Here is a 20,415-nt window from a genome sequence, read left to right as displayed (position 1 = left end):
TCACATTTTATCATTCTGTTCTACATTTGTACCAATTTTATTGGTTAGAATATATTTAGTTTTATTACACCAGCGTTTTTTACTATCCACTATCCAATCTTTTCATTCTTCCAATGTAACTAGAGTTCTCAACAAGCACAAATAATTGGACTAAGGATTTTTGTACAAAATAAAAACTGTTTGAAATAATAGAATAATAAGATAGAATAACAGACTAAAAGAGAATAATAGAATAATAGAATAGAATAACAGACTAAAAAATAGAATAATAGAATAGAATAATAAAATAGAATAATAGGATAATAAAATAGAATAATTGAATAATGAAATAGAATAATAGAATAATAAAATAGAATAATAGAATAGAATAATAAAATAGAATAATAGGATAATAAAATAGAATAATTGAATAATGAAATAGAATAATAGAATAATAAAATAGAATAATAGAATAGAATAATAGAATAGAATAATAGAAATATAATAGAAATAATAGAATAGTATTTTCAAATTCTTTCAATGTTTTTACTGTTTTATATTCGATACACTCACCTTTTTCATAAATGCATGTATTCCGCAGTCCTCCAATAATGTGAAGCAGAATTTTTATTATCAGATGTACGATACACTTGCACGATACATGTCGCGTACATTTTATATTCCATTGAATTTCTTCATCATGTGTACGTTACATTGGACTTAAAACCCGTTATTGCAGTAAATAAATAAATTCGATAAACTTTCGGCGAATCGATCGATGCCGAATGCCAAACGCCGGCTGCTGTTTTTAGCGGAGACCGGCGCGTCGATGGACAGATTAGTTCGATTCCCAGCAACCCGTCCGGCAATTAAATGCCCTCTTTCATTCGACTACTTTGCGTAATCGATGGTTCCAGTCGACCGGCCCGTCGAAAACTTCTTTTTCCCTCGACCTTCCCTCGAGCTCTCGAACACGGGCCACCGTACTCGCCCGATTTCACCCCTGAACTTCGAGTTCGAAGTTTTGATTATTATTATCTCACCGACATTCTGTTCTCTCGTTTTCCCGTATTAATTACCGCAAGGGCAATTGACGCGGTGAAAATAATCAATAGGCCGGCTGAAAAAAATTCCCTCGAAGCGAGTTTAATTAACGACGCGCCGTTCGATCGGTTATCAAGAAATAACTTTGTACGCGAAGTTTTCATTCATCCGCCGTGATCGGGCTTTAGTCGATTTTTTTCTCTCTATCCAATTGTAGGCAAAAGTTCCGAAAAACAATTTATCACGTAACGAATACCGTAACGCATTTCCAGGAATTTCCCCCAATTTTTTGATCGAAAATCCTATTTGAAAAAAAAAAAAATCAAAAATCCGGAAAACTTCGGCGGCGAGCCGGCCTTTTGTAGAGGCTTAAAAGTTGCGTCCGATTTATATTTTTACACTAACAGGATAACGTGCTTAAAATAGAATCGCGAATTTATGTGTTTTTATTTGGACATTTCTGACCCCCTTAGTCGGCCGTTCTCCCACTGTTTCGCAATTCCAGAAGTTTTTAGCAGATGTAAAATGTACTGTAACTTCCAGGCAAGAGCAATTGTGTATCCGCTTGCCGCGTAAATCTCGCAACATTGTGTTTCAAGAAGAGGAAAGTTACGTTTGTTTAATTTGCATCGTTTACGAAGTTTGGCAAGGCCGTGCCATAAGTCTATGGTCGCTGAACCCCGTGCCAAGGTTAACACAAAGTAAAGCTACAAAGTATTTAATTGTTTTCCTGTATTATGTTACATTTACCGATAACATCGGTATTAACACTATGCCTATGCTTTGGTATTAACACTTTGGTGCCATTTGAAAAAACTGAAATAACATTTGAACGATATTTCTTGGGTGTTAAAAGGCAGCAAACTAACTATAGCATTGTGCTTATTTAACTAAGAATTAAGTACGAAAATTCTTGGATGACTTACCTTAATTTTAGCAATTTATATTACCGCCATCTTCGAAATTTTATTTAAAATCTAAAATTTCCAAGCTATTATGCCGGCGTCAAATAAAAGAATCATATCTAAGATCTGCGAACGACATAGTGTTAATACTAGAACTAACGACTAACATATATTTTATACAATGGCAAGATTTATTTAAAATTTCTGCGATTTTTATTATAATGTATGCCTGAATAAAAAAGTTCGTACAAAAATTTCTGACGAAAATATTTTTACCGTGTCAGGGATTGTAAAAGAACAGGTCAGAAACCAGTCATTTCGACTGGTTTGTTAGGAACGCACGAACCGCATAAATTTACAATCTTTTAAATAAATTCACTGAATTGCACAATGTTAAACGCAAGTCTCAAAGCAGATCGAGAGAATACTTTTAAACCCTTTGACCGCGAAAGGCGTATACGTACGCACTCACAAATCCATCAATGTGTACGAAAGACGTAAATATACGCCACATTTATTAACGTTTTATATTAAAATACCAATTATTATCGAAGGAATGTGCAAGTAAATTAAAAATGGCTTATAAAACTACCCTTGAAATAAATTAAGAACTGGATATTTTTTTTAGTTTATTTGCGATTATTTATTTCTTTTTAATCCCTAAGATTGGTATTAAATCTCCTCGATGATTAACGATGACACGATGCAGTTTAACACTAAATGACAGACATTTTGTAGACACCTATTTCTACCGAATGCGGTGAAAAGATTGCTTTTTAAATAAACGTTATATGCTTTATCAGTTGATTAAAAGTGATACACAATTTAGCATCGACAGTAAAGCACAAAATATTGTTTACGTAATAATTAGACGTATACGTTCCCTAGAAAGAAGTTCCGAGAAATTGAAAAATTTGTATTTTACTTCTGTTATTTAGATATTGTTATTCAAATTATATAAAATGTTTCTCTCCAGCGAGTTTCTTTCCCAGAAACGCATTTTTTACGCGTACAACAGACATTTGTAGTTTTATCTCTTTTTTTTTTACAGTATTCTATAAAACACGTTTATATCATAGAAACATCGAGCTCATCTTAAAATTTCACGTAGGAACATTTTTATAACATCGGAAACTGTGTGTTAAAGATCGGTCATTTGACCGCTCTGGTTAAATGCTTGAGAAACGCGCGAGAGCAGGAAGACTGCTTGTAAATACTTAGACCTCGATTCACTTGATCGCAGGTTAAATAGTCGCGGGAATTGGTCAAATTGATCCACTCCCGGCGTATCTCTGTGCTGCTAAAGGGGAACGTACGATCGGCCACTGCAGTCTACGGGGCTAAATGATTTCCCGCGCCTAAACGCTGTTCGTTTCGTCCTTAGTGTCCCGGCACGAGTGTCGAGAGGAGAAATCGTTGTTATTTTCCGGATTAGACGGGAACTTCTGTAAATTTGGGAGCATGGAAAGAGAGACGGGAAGGGAGAGGGCGAGGGAGAGAGACAGAGCGAGCAGGGTCATGGGAGGCGTTTGAAGTCGTTGAGTCTCTGGGGTAAACCGCCCGCCATCCCACCATGAATTCATTCGCACCCTCATGAAATTCAAAGCAGTCGTTACGCTGCTGGCACGACGACAACGAGTCGTCGACGACCAAGAGGACGACGGGGACGAGACGCGAGGCGACTCGACTCGACGCGACACGACGGGACAAGGCGGACGCCGTACACCCCGGTCGAGCTGTTACTCGCTTCTCCGAGATCTTCGATGTTTTATTTATAATTTGTTTACGTTACAGTCTACACTGTCGGCCGTCCCGCGCCAACCCAAGCCCGCCAATTTGCTCCCCGACGACCACTACGCGCCTCCTCGACACGATTTTCGATGGCAACGACCGCCGCTGATTTTAATACACTATTTCCCATATACATGGGTTGGCTTTACATGCAGCTCGGACGCAAATCCGCTGCATTTCGGATGTCCGGAAAGCGTCGTGTTGCTTCGGCGCATGGAAATTTGACCCTTTGCGGACGATGATTTTTGAAGTGACGGAAACTTCCTCGGGGGAACCAGATTAACGAAGACAGAGAACGAGACAGAGAATCGGATCATCCATCAAAGACCGTGTTCGCAATTTTTCGGGTAAGATGCAGTGCACTAAGAAAAGTATAGTAAATTCTCTTCAATCGTCCGTCAGTTTGTAAAGAAAAATTGACAATTTGGTAAGAGGAGATACGATTATTCCAGCCTTGTGGTTCGTTTTTATAGTTGTTGACAATCGGCAACCATAAAAACGAGCCGCGAGGCTCGAATAATCGCATCTCCTTTTCTCAAATTGTCTATTTTTCTTTACAAGCTCAGGGAGCTCTTTAACTTTTCTATCACTGGACTAAACGACACGAATTTTTTGAACATACTAGAGAGAATAAAACACTTTTTTCAATTTTGCTATTACTCGGAACGACAAAAGAAATAAGCTCACGTTTTCTCAACATCCTGTCTGTGCTTATAACAAAGATGTAAAAAAATGTGTCTATCACATATATACAATGCGGAACACATTTTATATATTATAATTATTTGATAGGATAATAATAGTAATAAAGCTTGTAAAATTTGTAAGTCGATTTTCGTTTTCCTGAACTCGATCTTTCCGTTTTAAATTTTTCGTTACTTTTATTACAATATATGTTTCAATTAAGAAATTTATCGGGCCATTTTATTATGAAACAAATTGTGAGAATTTTCTAATTCCAGCAATTTTAAAATAGAAAATCGGTCATTTTGACCGGTATGCCAGGTTTAGCGTTTAAAAAAAGCTACGAGCGTCAAAGAAAGCTAGAATTGTGTTCAGGAACGCATGGGTTTATTAGTAAAACAACTCACTAATATCATTCAGATTAGCCAATTTCAAGTTTTCACGTACAGGGAGCAGGCATCTAAATCGGACCAGCTGAGAAACCCCACAATCCACAATTTCAACAGATTAAAATTAACGCATTAATTATATTATAACATAAAGGATTCACGTATCTATCAGAAAACGAAACATCGTGGAAACAAATTCGATAGACTGACAAGAATTATGCAACTTGAAACACTACTAATACGAAGCATTAGCGATCAGAATTTTAAACGACAACATCTCGATAAAAATGAAAACATGTGACTTGCAACCCTTTCTTGCAACCACAGAGATTAAATGCCTCACCTTGCGGATCGCGTGGAGCCGCATTTAGAAGGTACACGGGGTATCCCGTGGAAGTGCAGTTTTATCAGAAGCGGCAACCGACGAATGAAGATCGAATTAACGAAGCGGTCCAGGGCCGGTCGATCGACGCGACCGCCCGCGTCGCGATTCAATTAAATCCCCCGACAAATACCATGACTGCAGTCACGCCGAACGATTCGAACGTCCAGAATTTTACGGCGCACTGATCCGGCGATAATTAATGAACAATGGTGTTTCTGCGTCGTCGAGGCGCCACTGGCATTGGACGTGCCGGTGCCGGTGCCGTTGATTTGGCCGAGGAGGCGACCGTATCCGATCAAACACAGACGCCAATCCTCGCGAGGAGATTTGCTTTAATAATTCCATAGTTTCGAGTTAATAGATCGTCTGGGGATTAAGCGTCGCTTACCGGAACGCGCGCGTGCTGCTAATTAAATGCTGCCGCTGAATTTGCGACAAATTGGACGAAATCTGCGTCAAGTGGCCCACGCTTAAGCCACACTCGATACTCGATTCGATCAAGCCCCTGATAAACCGCGTTGCGTGCCGAAAACGAGTGCCGGCTACGTTTCATTCTGTGAAGTCTCGCTGCGTTCCGATCCGATCGGCTATCGTCGCTGGTGCATTAACGAATTCAGTTCTCTTTAGATCATTTCCATAATTTATTCTGTCCTATATATCGGCTCGTGATTTTTTCATCGATTACGAGCCAGTTTTTTTAGAACACGTTGAAGCATTGTGCAGAAGTTTATAATCTTGCGACGACCGTGATCGGCAGAACGAATCAATGAATGCAGGACATTTTTAACTTTAGCGTATAAAAATCAACAACCTTGCAACAATTGTGATCAGTAGAACGAACTGATCGACGCAGAGCACTTTGAACTGGTGCGTAAAAACCCACGATATTGCGATAAGTGTGAACAATCCGGTTTCTGTTTGAACCCTGGCACACATAAGGGACGTTCAAAAAATATCCACGGGATTTTCAACGCGTTCTTTTGTTCTAACAATGGTCTTCCATACATTATTTATATTTTTGTTCTTGCATTAATTGATACCTAAATGTATTACTTAATACTGAGTTTACCGAACCCGCGAAAATGACGGATCACTCATTTTTTAATTCACGATTATTCAAATTATAAAGATACATTTATGAGTTATTTATCCAATTTGTGTATCTGTTATTATTTGCGGGAGATGTTACAATAACACTCGTTGAAAATCTCAATAAATGTCTTATTGTTGCTTTTATAAACTGATATAAAATAGCTGCTTCTAACGCTCCGTCAATCTATTGTTAATATTATTAATATTATTAATATATATTATTAATATTAATATATATTCTATAATATTATATTAATATATATTCTATAATATTATATTACTATTATATTATATAATATTATATTACTGCTGTATTATATAATATTATATTACTATTATATTATATAATATAATAGTATTATAAGTAAATAGTAAGAGAAGGTCATTTCGCATTTATGAACGAGAAAGTGTTACAAATATTATCTTTATTATTATCTTATTATTAACCTTTATTATTAACCTATTAACCTTGACATAACCTTGACCTTCCCTTGAGCAGACCTTGAACCTTCGAATACCTTAAGCGTCCTAGAATCAAGTGGAACCTGTTCGAACTTTTACGGTTGCTGTTGCGTTAGTAAACCGCACAGAGAGATTGATATTTGAATCCAGACAAATCGTTGCGTTGCAACGAGGTGAAACTTGAAGGTGTTGCGTCGAGGATGGGTGAGGTTCTGTCGGTGGTCTCGGATCGGCGCGATGGAAACCGATAGCGATCTCGGGAACAGCTTCGCAAGAAACATTGATGGGGCGATAGCGAGCAGGCGTCGAACAACTCCGATGACATTGGAATTGCCTCGGTGAATAGGCGGCAGAGCGTACGCGATATTCCGGTAGCGTTAGACCGAGCCCAGCTGCCATTTTCAGAGTGAATGTAAAAGCAGGCGGTTCACCGTAAGGCAAGCAGAAATCAAGGACTACTTTGCTCGTTGCCCTGAATGCATAAACTTTCCACGGATTAACGTATTCGCAGTCGACTTCGCAGTCCCATATCTCTCGGCGCAGCCCGTTTCTTTCCTCTCTCGCTTTCTCTCTCTTCTTCGTCTCTCCCGCTTTCTTTCTCTCTCTTTCCATCTCTCCCTCTCTCTCTGTTTTTCTCTCTTCTTCTCTGTTTATCCGACGCAACCTTTTTCGGTGTTGGCTATTATCGAGCGAACGTGTACGCGGCGTATATATCGCGCAGCACTCAAGCCGACCGCAACAAGAAGAACTTCTCGTTCCGTACTCCTTCCCCCGAATGGTACTAATTAGTTTCCATTGACGAAGTAATTCCAGGGTTTTCGGCCACTCAAAGGGATAGTTTCGAGCACCTGCTAACGACTGTCAACGGCCGCGACTCCTTTACGACTACCGCGCAAAGAAATTTCAAGCTGAAATCCATAAAGCCCGCGCGCGTTCTCGTTCTCTTCTCCCCGTTTCACCCTCTTCGCGATTTCCTCGGGCGCCGTCGCTGCTTTCACCATCTACTTGCCCATTTTTCTGAACAAATTGCTCCGATTGATATTTTATTTTAGGATTTTCTGATTCGGCATTTTTGGTCGCCGCGCGCCAAACCTGGACACATTTGGAATCACATTATTTGCAACACTGTTTCGAATAACATATTTTAAATAATATGTTATTTTATTTCATAATAACACGTTATTTTGCGTTATAGTTATTCCGTATAATTATCTCAAATAATCGTGACGTTCTTGTTGGATATTGCATATCCCCAGATATTACACGATGGCTTAAAGACGTCCGTTTTACGTCCATTTGAGATTTCCATTGAGATTTCCAACGCCAGACAGATAATTTGTGTTTGTGTTAAAAGGATAAAAGGGTAGAATTTTATTTCGACTTGAAAAACTTGAACAACCACCATATTTAGTACCTGAGCTTTTTAATTTTGTTGTCATTTTAAGCAGTTGCAACTTCTGAAAATAATCTTATTAGCCATTTTCTAGTAAACTGATCCCTCTAACATCTCAAACAAATTAAGATCGTTTGGCTCGATTACGAGAAAAGTTATTCTGTCTTAAATGACGTTCCAATACTTTCCTGTCTCAATTATAGTGTCTTTATAATGAATGCGAGAAACTGGAATGCGGATCTCATCGAGCTCATGCATGCCCAACCCTATCCTGGAGTCTAAATCCAGGTCTTTCGACACTGAATCATCGATGCGCTCTACTCTCCACGGACTTCTGAGAGCCCCGAGTCTGGTCCCCAACTAGGTGGTCGAAAACTCGAGCACGGTGTCGAAAATATTATATCTAAGCAAGACGCGTTGCATCGAAACACAGTAGCGCATCCGTCGCGTTTCGATGACGATTGGTTTCGTCGCGGTCTAGTCGTTGTTGGAGCGCATTTAGCCGCGAAAAGGTTTAGCCGGTCGAACAGACACCGAGGTCGGGCGATGCGTCGTGAAATCGGGATGCAGCTTGAAGCCGGCTTGCGCGTCCGGGAAGCGAGCGAGCGTGTAAGCGCGAGCCGCGCGATTCCAAGGAGGTCAAGTGCGCCTCTCCTAGCTCTGCCGTCGTTCTCGCGGTTCCACCGGCTCCGCACGGCTCGACTCGGCTCGGCGACCTGACCTCTCTTTCTCTCCTTTTCTTTCTCCCCCGGTTTCTTCCACTCCTTTTCCCTCTGTCGCTCCCCTTTTCTCTTAATCATCCTTCCAGACAATATCTCGCGCGAGTGGGCGCCCTTCAATTTCGGATGCATTCAGCGGCCATTGTTATTAGTTTTAATTAAATCGCGTTATTACGTTTTATTGCGCTTCGGGAACGGATCGACGAAATTAGTTTCCTCGTTTCGGTCGGCCTTCGTTATGGCTCGCGAGCTTTTTAGCCCGCCGGATCTGCGGCGGTCGTCGATCGTCGGTCGTCGGTCGTCGGTCTTTGGAATCCCCGGAAACGAAGCGGCGTCTACCTGCCTCGTCTCAGGGCAAATATGTATTCGCTTTCGAATGCAAGAGTTAGGAGTTCGAGATTCTCGGGGAATCTCCCGCGAAGAGGGGCTTAAGGTCTTCGAGTTTCAGTGTTTGACGAACGGTAGGTACCTCTCACGGTCGCTGCCGTCTTCGTCAACGGCGGCGGCGTCGTCGAAGCGAGAGAACTTTTGCTTTATATCGACTACCCGGAATGGATAAGCACCGTTTACGGAATAACTTAAGACACTCGGACGTGCTCGTAATGATTTCCCTTACAGCGTTCGACCCTACCCTCGAACCAACCCTCTGCTTACACAACTAGGTGTCAAAAAGCGTCCTGTGCGTTGCTTTATCGTCCCACAGTCTCTGATACCTTTGCGGCAGTCAAATATCTCGTAGAATTCTCTTTCCGTCCGTTCCACGGACGAAGCAGATTCGTAGACCCTGGAATCTGCCACGAAATCAATGCGATCATTAGACTGCGGATTTTATGCATTTATGGTAAAAAAAACTGAGCAGAGCGAATAGAAAACAGCGAGAACATTTAAAGAATTTTCATATTTTTCGAATTCAATGGCACAATTGGAGAACGAACGAAATGTATATGTGGCTGTTTCATCTTGCAATTAATGCAAGCAATTTTTATTTTGCATAAAAGTCCGTGGTCTAGCGATCATTTTTACTCTAGGATTGCGGAATCCGTTGAAATTACGTAAATTGTTTGATTTACGAGTATTCAGATTTTAGAGGTGCGTTCATGAGTTATTTGTTCAATGTATGTGTTATTTGCGGCAAATGTTGCAGTAACACTCGTTCAAAATCAGAAGGAATGTCTTATTGTTACTTTTGTAAACTAGTACAAAGTAGCTTCAATTAAATCAGCTAAAACTGACTTCAATTTTAATCTCTGACTGGTTGAGTGTCGCGTCGGTCACGTGTGGTTGATACTAATTTTTTTTAATTTAAACTAATTTAAAACTAAGGTTTTCGATCAAAGTGAACGGAACTAGCAATGACTTTTTTAATACTGGACTAAATGACTTGATTTTTTATCAAATGCTAGAGGAACTGGTTTACTGTCCAGTAATCAAAGTATATTTTTTTAGTTCTGCTGTTGTTTCTTGGAATGCCAAGAAAAGTATGAAAAGCTCTCGTTTCCCAACCTTTTTATCTGAGCCGATGACGAAAGTGTAAACAATGCGTTTTGGAGGTAACTTATACTCATACTGAAAATTTCATTGAAATCGGTTGACGCTGAAAGTCACTGAAAGATATAAAAATCGTTTTCGCTTGGAATCCGTGAAAAACTACAATTCTCGCGACCTTTAATTTTTTTCACCTCACAACAATATCAACCCATTTCGAGGAAATGTTCAGTATGCATATAAATTACCGAGATCTATAAAAACATATTTTATAAATTTTTGTTCCAGGTTCTTTTACTTTCTTTATCATTCCAGGCATTATCAGAATTGACAAAAGGTATTTTAGTCCCCTTTTAGTCCCCCCCCCCCCCATTTAAAGGAAAGTTGAAATCAGTTGGTCGAGTTTTAAGAAAGGTAACTGTGTCTTAAAAGGTGTTCAAATATAATACTTTTGGTTAGGAGTAGTACTATACTGCGTTATACTATGGCAGATGTTAACTACCCAGTTTCGGTTTCTCATTAATAAAATGTCTTCGATACTGAGTGAATATCTGGGATTTGATATTGGGAAGAATCAAGAGATCGAGGACACGAACGACGCCGAAGCAAATAAAGCCCAATTCTTAATGCTGGTCAAAAAAAATGATTTATTCGCTCGCAGTCTTCGAGTGTCCAATTTTCAAAAAATATTTACGTATTATCATTTGGCACATATTTCGATTCCAGTTCAGTCCGATTGGTCATTCCAATCTTGTGTGATGAAAGCGGCTGCCCGTTCTCCGATCATGTTGATCACCGCCACAGGGTTACCGGATATCACCTGTTATAAACACAGAGCCAACGTTAGTTCCACTGTCTTCCGCGGAAACGGAATTCTACGGACGTAATGGGTGCTAGACTCACTTGAGGCATGATAGAGGCATCGGCCACTCTCAGATTCTCGATTCCGTGAACCTGTAGCCTTGAGTTGACCACCGCCATCGGGTCGCTGGAAGGACCCATTTTGCAGGAGCCGCTCTGGTGATTCTCGGGTCTGGTCTCGTAGGTGATTGCGCAATGCCAGTAGTCATCGGAGTCCATCTTGTGTTGAGTGCACTGCGGCACGCGGTCGTCGTCTCTTTCCAAACCGGCCTTCTTCATGGCCGTCGAGTTGGCGAGATTCAGAATCACTTTGACACCTTCGACGACCACGTTCCTGTCATGCTCGGTGCCCAAGTCGTTGCTCCAGATGACCGGATGGCTGTGAGGGTTCTTGTTGCGGAGCGAGATGCGACCTGCGAACAACAAACAGGGATCATCGAACAGTCGATTCTACAAAACGTATGATACTGGTGAACTCCAATCGAGAGCATCATCTGCGATATGTGTAGTTAGGGTAGAGGAGCCGATTACTGTGCTCTGTTAGCAGACTTCAGGAGTTTTCGCTATGAAACAGAACTTTAAACATTTAAATACTTAGGGAATTTAAGGTCCGTTTCAAAGTTTCTTTTGTTCACAATACAATGAACATTGTGACATCTTACCTAGAACGATTTTAGTATCAAAAAATTGGAATAATTTTCGTGGTATTTTAAGTAGTAGTTTATATGTTTAATTTCAAGAAATAAGTAATTAATCGATATAAAATATCAATTAATTACTTATTTATACGATAGATATAAAATCAGTCATGCTTGAAAATAAAACAAATGGCACAGTAATTTTGCTACACCACAATAATTGGCTCCACCGTTCTAGTCCCTTGCTGTACCCTTTTCTGCATCGGCGCCTGACGATGCTTCCCAGGTCTATATACACAGGCCAGGTGTCTATATATACAGCCGCACTAGGACTATTTTGCGCTCTTGCGCTTATTAGAAGCCGTGCTTCAATCATCTGTATATCTTGTTGTGCGCGTGTGTTGTGGTCGTTCAAATAAATTATTATCAATCCACGTTGGACGCTTCGGTTCATTCCGTCGCAACCTGACCACCGGCGATTCCTCGTATCATACGAAACAACATTCGTGTTCAACAGATTACCATTAGAAATCTCCATCGCGAGTCAGACTGTCCAAAGCATGGCAAGGTATTTATATTGGCTGAACTCGGACGAACGCTCGGCCGAGGTAAAGTCTAAGGTCTGAAGGGCTCTCGAACTTACCCCTGCTGGTCGGACGGACGTTCACAGACGTGAACCTGACAGGCATCCTCGTTTGGTCGTCCTTCAAGTCGACGCTATGATCCTTGCTTGGGCACACGGCCTGGAATCCTGCGAAGAAGATCTGGATGTCCGGATCGTCCGGAGTGGTCAGTTTCGACGACAGGATGGCCGTCACCTGGGCCATGCCTGTGCCCGATAGGGGTCCGGTTTGGTTGGTCAGATACTGTATAGCGCTGCCCTCGTTCAGCTCGCTGAATTTCGCCACGTTCACGGTGAAGTCGATACCGAACGACTGATGATTGTGCAGATTCTCGCCCACGCCGGGTAGGTCGAGCACCACGGAAATATTGTGGGACTCCAGGTGATCTTTGGGCCCGATACCGGACAGCATCAACAGCTGCGGGCTGTTGATGGTTCCTCCTGATACGATTACTTCTTTGTTCGCTCCAACGTAGTGGGAAACTCCGTTCTGCACGAAAATGTTACTGTTAGGAATTTTCTACAGGCTGTTCCATAATTATGTTAATACCTGGAAAGGGGTGATTCCTGAGGTCATTTGAAGTAACTTTTTCCTCAGCGAAAATGCAATCCGCGGCTTTGTTTACGAGTTATTAGCGAAAAACACTGACCAATCAGAGGCGAGCTGTGCTGGCGCAAGGCGGCCAACGCGCGGTCGAAGCCCAGTTCCGCTCATCGGATGGACCGCCTAGCGCTAGGCGAGCTCGCCTCTTATTGGTCAGTGTTTTTCCTTAATAACTCGTAAACAAAGCCGCGAATTGCATTTTCGCTGAGGAAAAAGTTACTTCAAATGACCTCAGGAATCACCCTTTTCCAGGTGTTAACGTAATCATGGAACACCCTGTATATCGAGACATTGATATCACTCACAATTTCGATATTGACACCGACAGCCTTCTTGCCTTTAACATCGATTTTGGTAACCAAGGAATTGCTGATCACTTGCAGGTTTTTGCGATCTTTGAACGGTTTGATGTACGATTTTATGGTGCTTTCTCGCACGCCGTTCTTGCTGATCGTTTGGGCGATCGTGAAACCGGTGATTTGCTCGCCGACCATGTCTTCGGTGACTCCGTAGCCAGTCTCATTGGCTGCTTCCAAAACTGTTAGGGCGAAGTCAGGATGCCAGGGAAATCTGGGAGAGAAGATCGTACGCTGATCACCAGACTGCGTCAGACGCACAATCATAATCTCCAACGAACCATCTGTTAGGTCGAGTCATAAATAACTTCCGTTTCTTTTTTATTTTTTGTTTTCTATTTTCGGTTTTTATTTTCTTACTGCAGCACCCGGCTTGTTCGCCGGATTATTCGACTTTCATTTTCTTTAAACATTTAGAACAGTTTGTACGGGCTAAACAGTGCGAAAATGAAGACAGTCTGAACAATTCCATATCAGAATTCATCGATCCTAAAGATCAGAATTTCTTTAAGACAGGCATCTATGCGTTAAAATCTCGTTGGCAAAAGTGTATTGAAGCAAATAGAGCATATTTTGATTAAATAAACAGCTTTTGAAAAGAGATATGCAGTTCTATATATTTACCTAAAAATATCCGTCATATCATACGCACCAACCTAATACCTAGCTGCATCGGAAGTTATTTGTGACTCGACTTAAAACAAGAATGGGAGTTCGAACCTTTCGACCGTCATCAGGCCTCCGACACCATGGAAATCGGCGCTGACCCTGCCGATCTCTCGATTGTTCTCCAATTTCTTGAAGGCCGGTATAACCTGGAACATAGGAACGATAAAAAGACTGCAGTTTTCCAAAGGATATTGTTGGTCAATCCAAGGAATACAGTACGTCGTCCCAGCTCCATCCGTCGTTGCCATCGTTCACCCATCTCTCGTAATCCTTGGCGTGGCCTCGATGATAGGCCATACCATGGTGCACCGTGTTCCCGCCTAGATTCTTACCACGTGGCCAGTAGCAGCTACCGCCAGTGCTCAGACAGGCGTACGACTCGTCCTGAGTGCGATACTTCCAATCCAGATCACCACCTGCCAAAACAAGAGGTTACCACTTCCTCGAATAAATTCGGCTGAACTCGAATCAACGGATAAACTCCTCTTACCGAGATAAAGTAGAAAATTACTGGGCACTTGCGCACCCGCCGGTTCATCCGGACCAGCTTCCACCAGCAACACCGACCATTTCTCGCTCAACCTCGAAGCTACCACTGGTCCTGCTGCCCCAGCTGCGCAACGATAGATTCAAATGTACAACCGTTTCGCGGAATAAACGGAAAAGAAACACGTGACGAGATGGTTTACCGCCGACGACGATGAAGTCGTAATTGAGCTTCGGGCTCCCATGTGTAGGGACACGTCCGCATGGGTCTCCGATCTCTGGAGACGCGATCAGGAGCGAGTTCAAAACCGTCAGAAACACCGACGATGTGCCCGCTGCGCAGACATCCGTCAGCTGGGGCCCACCCATAAAGGGTCGGGCGCACACTGGCGCGGGAACAGCGTCGTATAAGCTCACACTCTGCAACAGTTTCCTTTCAAACGCTGGTTTTTACCCAACACGCATACGGGGAAACGCGGTACGCGATATCCCTGAATCAAGTTGCCCGAACATCCCGCTGTTTCGCTGGAGAACGGAAGTCGATTTTTGAAAAGAATGTAAAAATATTAAGGGAACCACGCGTGATCCGGTCGGTTCAAATTCGATTTGTTCCGTCAAATTAGTGCAATTCGGAGGTCGACCGTTTTCTGGTGAAAATATTCGTTTTATAAAAATTTGGCGATTCTACGGGTTTACGGGAAAACCTCTTCGAATTTCGAGCGCAATTTACAATTTCTTGTACAGTTACTCGTACCGAAAAGGCTGATAATTATTCAGCGATTCTTTATCTCTGCCCGAGCAGTTGACGGTAATTTATATTACAATAATTTATGTATGTATACAATTTCGGAAAAGCAGACACGATTACTCGAGTCTCGCGGCTCGTTTCTTTTTCCGATTGTCAACAACCTCCCAAATTGACCGCGAATTAGGAAGAAGTTACTGTAGTTCTCTGTTCAGCCCTCGAAATTTGTGCGACGAGCAAGCGTTCGAATGTTCGGCCGACACCGCGACTGGTGTTCCGCAGTGAAAAAGCAACGACGTACCATGGTGCTGTGGGGTCGCAGAAGCCTGTAAATGCACCTGGCCTGACTGACAATCTTCCCTCGCTGTTTTCTTTTTATACCGACGAAATTCGTTGGGACGTGCCGGGCGGGGACAAGTGTGAAGACGATAAGCGCGTATAATTGTACGAAGTGTCTCTCGTTATCTAGTGTTTCACGGTACTGACAAATTACTCGTTCGATGACGTGCGCATGGTAACTTGGTGGCTGCAGGGGAGGAACCTTGTCACGTCGGCGGAATGAAGGATGGCTCCGTGCCTGATATGCTCTGCCATAAAAACTATTTATTTACAATATTTTGATTTACAGTCGCACGCCGTGCTGGCGATCCGCGGAGTCCGTCGTTCCCTCGTGTTCCCTCGCGTTACGCTCGCGTTACATCTATTTGCTAGAGCTTCCCAGTCCTGACACTTCGGAATTATAGCTAACACCTAGTAACGATGATGATAGCCGATTTAGCCGTAAATGGCGGAACGTGTCGTTGATCGCGAGGGAGTCGTTGCAAACGTTTCACAAGTATTAGATAACGATTAACAACTGATCTTTCATTTGGTGGCTCGAGACGACGCGTAATTAGGATCGCGCGGTGACTGGACTAAGTATTTTTTCAGCAGTTGGTCGAAAGTTATTGTTCTCTGACAACGTTATATCGCGGGTAATAAATAACAAACGGTATCGGAAACGCATTTAATGTCGCCTGCGAAGGTCTGGAGCGTACCGTGGAAAGTGGAAAGTAGATATTCACAGACAATATGCGATATATAGAGAAAAGACAGGAGTTCTGTACCGTGAGAGAAAGACTAGCAGCAATAAGTTAGAGAAATTTTCACATTTTTTCGGGCAAAGGTTTGTTTCATTGTAGCACCGGCATTACGGAAGTGTTGTAATACGAGCAGTAATCGTCGTAATTACCGTGAGCTGTAGCGCACTTTATCTTACAATTAACGCCATTACCTTCTATCGCCGTAATTTCATGTGTTCCGGCATTATGACAACCGACAATCCCTAGATATACATTGGTGGACAAAATAATGAGGTACATCAAGATTTTTGGGCACGAACATCTTATTTGTACGTATACAACAAATTCAACAAAATAAGGTACCAGTTTTGGCATAGTGTACGAAGAAATTAAATAGATCGTTCGATCCATTCGTTATTTATACAAGGAAGAATGAAATTTTGTGTGGACAAGATGATAGGACACTTCGAATATGAAATAACAAAAGCATTAAAATGAAACAGAATCACATAGTTTGTTTAAGTTTTAGTAATTTGTGGACTGTCCATTACGTTGTACCACTTCAATCATTCTTCTTGGTAAACTTCTGTACAGATTCTTTATATACTTTCGATCCAAGCTTCTCCAAGCTTCTAAAATTGCAGATTTTAATTCGGACTGTATTATACTGCTTTTCGTCTTCGTATAATGTTCGGCTGAAATTTCCTCAAACATTCTCGACATATCAGATCTTGCTGGCCAATTTAAAACTTTTACATTTTCCGTTTCATCCTGCTGTAATATATATTTTATATTTATTATATTATTATATATTTATATATAATAATATTATATATTTATTATATTATTTTATATTTATTTTTCCAGCATTATTTCTATATTATATATATTAATCCTATCCTAGCATTTTGTCTCCATCTGTTCCTTGATTAAATTTAAGTAGACAGCACTATTCATACGGTCTTGAATAAATTTGATTTCCATCTTTCCTCTATATCCGATACTTGCCCTGATCATTACTGTACCATCACCATATTTTCGACGTTTAAGTTTTGCAATAGAGCATATTCAATGGGAAAAGCAATGGAAACGTATTATATTCACGGATGAAAAAAAGAAAGCTGAATTTGGATGGTCTAGATGGATATAAATACTATTTCGACGATTTAAGAAAGGAGAGCAAAGTGAGCTAAGTTGCCGACAATATGACGGTGCTACGATAACAATGTGGAGCAGGTATCGACTGCAGAGGAAAAGCGAAAATAAAATTTATTTGAGGAACGGATTCAGACTTACGCTCGCAGAATTGCTGGGACAAAATATATATTTCAGCAAGATAATGCAGCTGTGCATACCGCGCTCGCACAGTAAAAAGTTATTTTGAAACGGAAAATGTGAAGGTTTTAAATTGGCCAGCGAGGTCTCCTGACCTATGCATTATCGAGGATGTTTGGGAAAATCTCAGCCGAACATTTCACGAAGGCGGAAAGCAGTTTAATACAGTATATTACAGTATGTCCGAATTCAAATCGGTGATCAAAAGTATGTAAAGAATCTGCATACAAGTTTACCAAGAAGAATAATTGAAGTGGTATAACGTAACGGACAGTCCACAAATTAAACAAACCATGTAATTTTATCTCATTTGAATGCTTTTGTTATTTCGTATTCGATGTTCCTTATCATTTTATCCTCACAAAATTTCATTCTTTTTTGTATAAATAATAAAAATGGATCGAACGATTTACGTAATTTCTTCATCTATTATGCCAAAACTAGTATCTTACTCTGTTGTGTATTTATTTGTCACGTATATATGTACAAGTAGATGTTCACACCCAAAAATTCTTGAGATGCCTTATCATTTTGTACACCAGTGTACATACATCTGTAATAATATCTGCGGTGAAGAGAGGTGTTTGCTCTGTACTGTTGACAGAAATTATGTAATTTTCGGTAGTATCGGTCAGATTCAGAGCACATACTTTTCGTTTCATCGATCAGCGGTAGCCGGCGGGAAGAAATTTCAGAAACAGCGTAGACGTTCTTCGCAACGATGATTATTATTAACAAAAATCGGCCAACGTTTCCGTGCGCAGCACGGTTCAATTTGGGATGCAGTTCACGGGAGTAGATAAAAGTAACGAAAAATCTGCTTTCGTTTCCGAAATGCAAATGTTAGCTACAGCGGATGGTAAACAAGTTTGGATTGCGTAAAACACCGTTGATAAGAATCGTGACAATTATCGCCAACCAAGTACAACAGAATCCTCGACTCGTTCTGATAATCTTAGCTACATAAAAGCCGACGTGTGCAGATTACCGAGCATCCCTAGCTAGAGCAAAACCAACAATAACTGGTTTACACAACGCTCACGCTATAAACCTCTAAATCATCGGCTACGTTATTCTTTGCACACCGCGACATAATATATAACGCGTTCGCAAATTTATTTTATAATTCCCTCTTCCGACGACTCTGGATCCTATGCTCGATCGAAAGAAATACGAGTGATCCGAACGACGCGAAAATCACTTGGTTCCCGGTCGCTTACAATTCCTCGTTACTGGACCGCGGATTTAATGCGTTCATCGCATAAACGAGCAGCTGAAATATAAGATTATGAAGACGCGCGCGCCAGAAGAATTTGTTACAGCATTTTGAACTTAACGGTTATTACCAAAGGAAACAATTTATTTTGATCGAATCCCCGTTTATTACAATCGTCTCGGAAAATTGGGAAAAAAGTCGCAGTCTGCTCGTTCCGAATTCGCGATAGAAGCAGAAATCGGTGTAGGAACGGTAAATGAAATTGCTGGATTTCGCAGACACGCTTTCGATCGAGATCTATGGACCTCTGTAGATAGCCGGACAATCGGCCACGCATTTGGCTCGCAGCAACGCATGTTGCAAGAAAACAAAAATAAGGCAACGATAGAAGTAGGTTGGATAACAACGTCCAACGGCTGATGCGAATGTTCCCTGCAGTTCCGTTCCACGCGCGTCGATTTGTCCCCGATCGTGTGGAAATAGTTGTGGATCATGGATCGCGGCGGCGAAGAGAAAGGCCGGCGAGCCACGTGTGTTCCATCGAGCTCGCCTCTTTGGTGACTTTACGCCGCCATCTTGGCACCGGTAAACACGCGGCCAATTCGAGCGAAACTCGCCGGAATATCTTGGACTAGATTCACCGGGGATCTTGATTACCAGGCACCCTGGTCCCAGTCGACGTATTTGATCCCCCAAAGCAACAGATCCAGCGAGTTGTCGATCGTAGAACGGGAACTACGGAACATGGCAAATTGCTAGTGACTTTAATTATTGCGTATTCCATGGGGCTGAGTTTTTCCATGGAGGGCTATACGTGCCCATACGGGTATGGACGTGGTAATGCTGCCCGTACCATTGCGTTTCGCCAACGCCCCAGTCCGCTTTGATGAACGCGGCTGCTCTTTCGCCGATCATTATCGCCGGGGCGGCCGTGTTGCCCGATATTACCTTTATCAAATAGAACAGATTCGATTAGGCTTCCGTCCGAACGGCGCTCAACCTTTTCGCCATTTAATTGCGCAACCACCTTCGTACCATTCCGAAAAAACGTTCTAGATTTATCATCCGAAAACCCGAGCTCCTCGGTAGCTTCGTTCGATTATCGAAACAGATAATCGAATGTATTCATAGCGAAATAATAGTTACGCATCAGGGCCACATTCTGCATGCTTTTCAGCGTTCTCAGGTGGCTCGCGGAGGTTCGGAAAAGACATTTTTTGACGACTTCCGTAGTCGAAATCGTAATTCGAATCGTATTCGATTCGAAAGTTCTCGAAATGGCATTCGGTGGCAAACAATCGTTATTCTCTCTCTCTCTCTCTCTCTCTCTCTCTCTCTCTCTCTCTCTCTCTGTCTCATATTGCGATACGTTGCTAGTTCGTTCAATCGTTAATGCTTAAGCGAAATACGAGGTTTCCGCTATCTTATAATAGGATATATTAACCAAATTTGGACTGGCATTTAGATTGAACCGCTTCGACAAATATTTGCACT

At 41.6% G+C, this 20,415-nt stretch overlaps 3 protein-coding genes across 7 annotated transcripts in view; 1 reads left to right on the top strand and 2 right to left on the bottom strand.

Moving 5' to 3' along the window:
- LOC117219237 (kin of IRRE-like protein 1) overlaps positions 1-20,415 on the top strand; it is a 690,910-nt gene that overhangs the window by 138,945 nt on the left and 531,550 nt on the right. The window lies entirely within an intron of this gene.
- LOC117219240 (glucose dehydrogenase [FAD, quinone]) lies at positions 10,949-15,755 on the bottom strand. Its single transcript, XM_033468219.2, has 9 exons — positions 15,611-15,755; positions 14,768-14,984; positions 14,569-14,691; positions 14,298-14,494; positions 14,130-14,224; positions 13,359-13,623; positions 12,471-12,939; positions 11,232-11,602; positions 10,949-11,148 (listed from the first exon to the last, which is right to left on the bottom strand). Exons 1-9 carry the CDS (start codon positions 15,611-15,613, stop codon positions 11,056-11,058), a joined length of 1,833 nt encoding a protein of 610 aa, XP_033324110.2. The 5' UTR covers positions 15,614-15,755; the 3' UTR covers positions 10,949-11,055.
- LOC117219239 (glucose dehydrogenase [FAD, quinone]) overlaps positions 15,893-20,415 on the bottom strand; it is a 34,470-nt gene continuing 29,947 nt past the window's right edge. For 3 of the 4 annotated variants that reach the window (XM_033468216.2, XM_076518578.1, XM_033468217.2), the window contains exon 9: positions 15,893-19,869. In XM_033468216.2, the coding sequence (XP_033324107.2) occupies positions 19,690-19,869 (180 nt within the window). In that variant the 3' untranslated portion in view covers positions 15,893-19,689. The remainder of the gene's footprint in view (positions 19,870-20,415) is intronic. The other variant, XM_033468218.2, reaches the window with a different exon arrangement.

Source organism: Megalopta genalis, chromosome 2 (assembly GCF_051020955.1).
Source record: "Megalopta genalis isolate 19385.01 chromosome 2, iyMegGena1_principal, whole genome shotgun sequence".
Lineage (NCBI taxonomy): Eukaryota > Metazoa > Arthropoda > Insecta > Hymenoptera > Halictidae > Megalopta > Megalopta genalis.
This window is presented reverse-complemented; position numbering and strand designations above follow the sequence as displayed.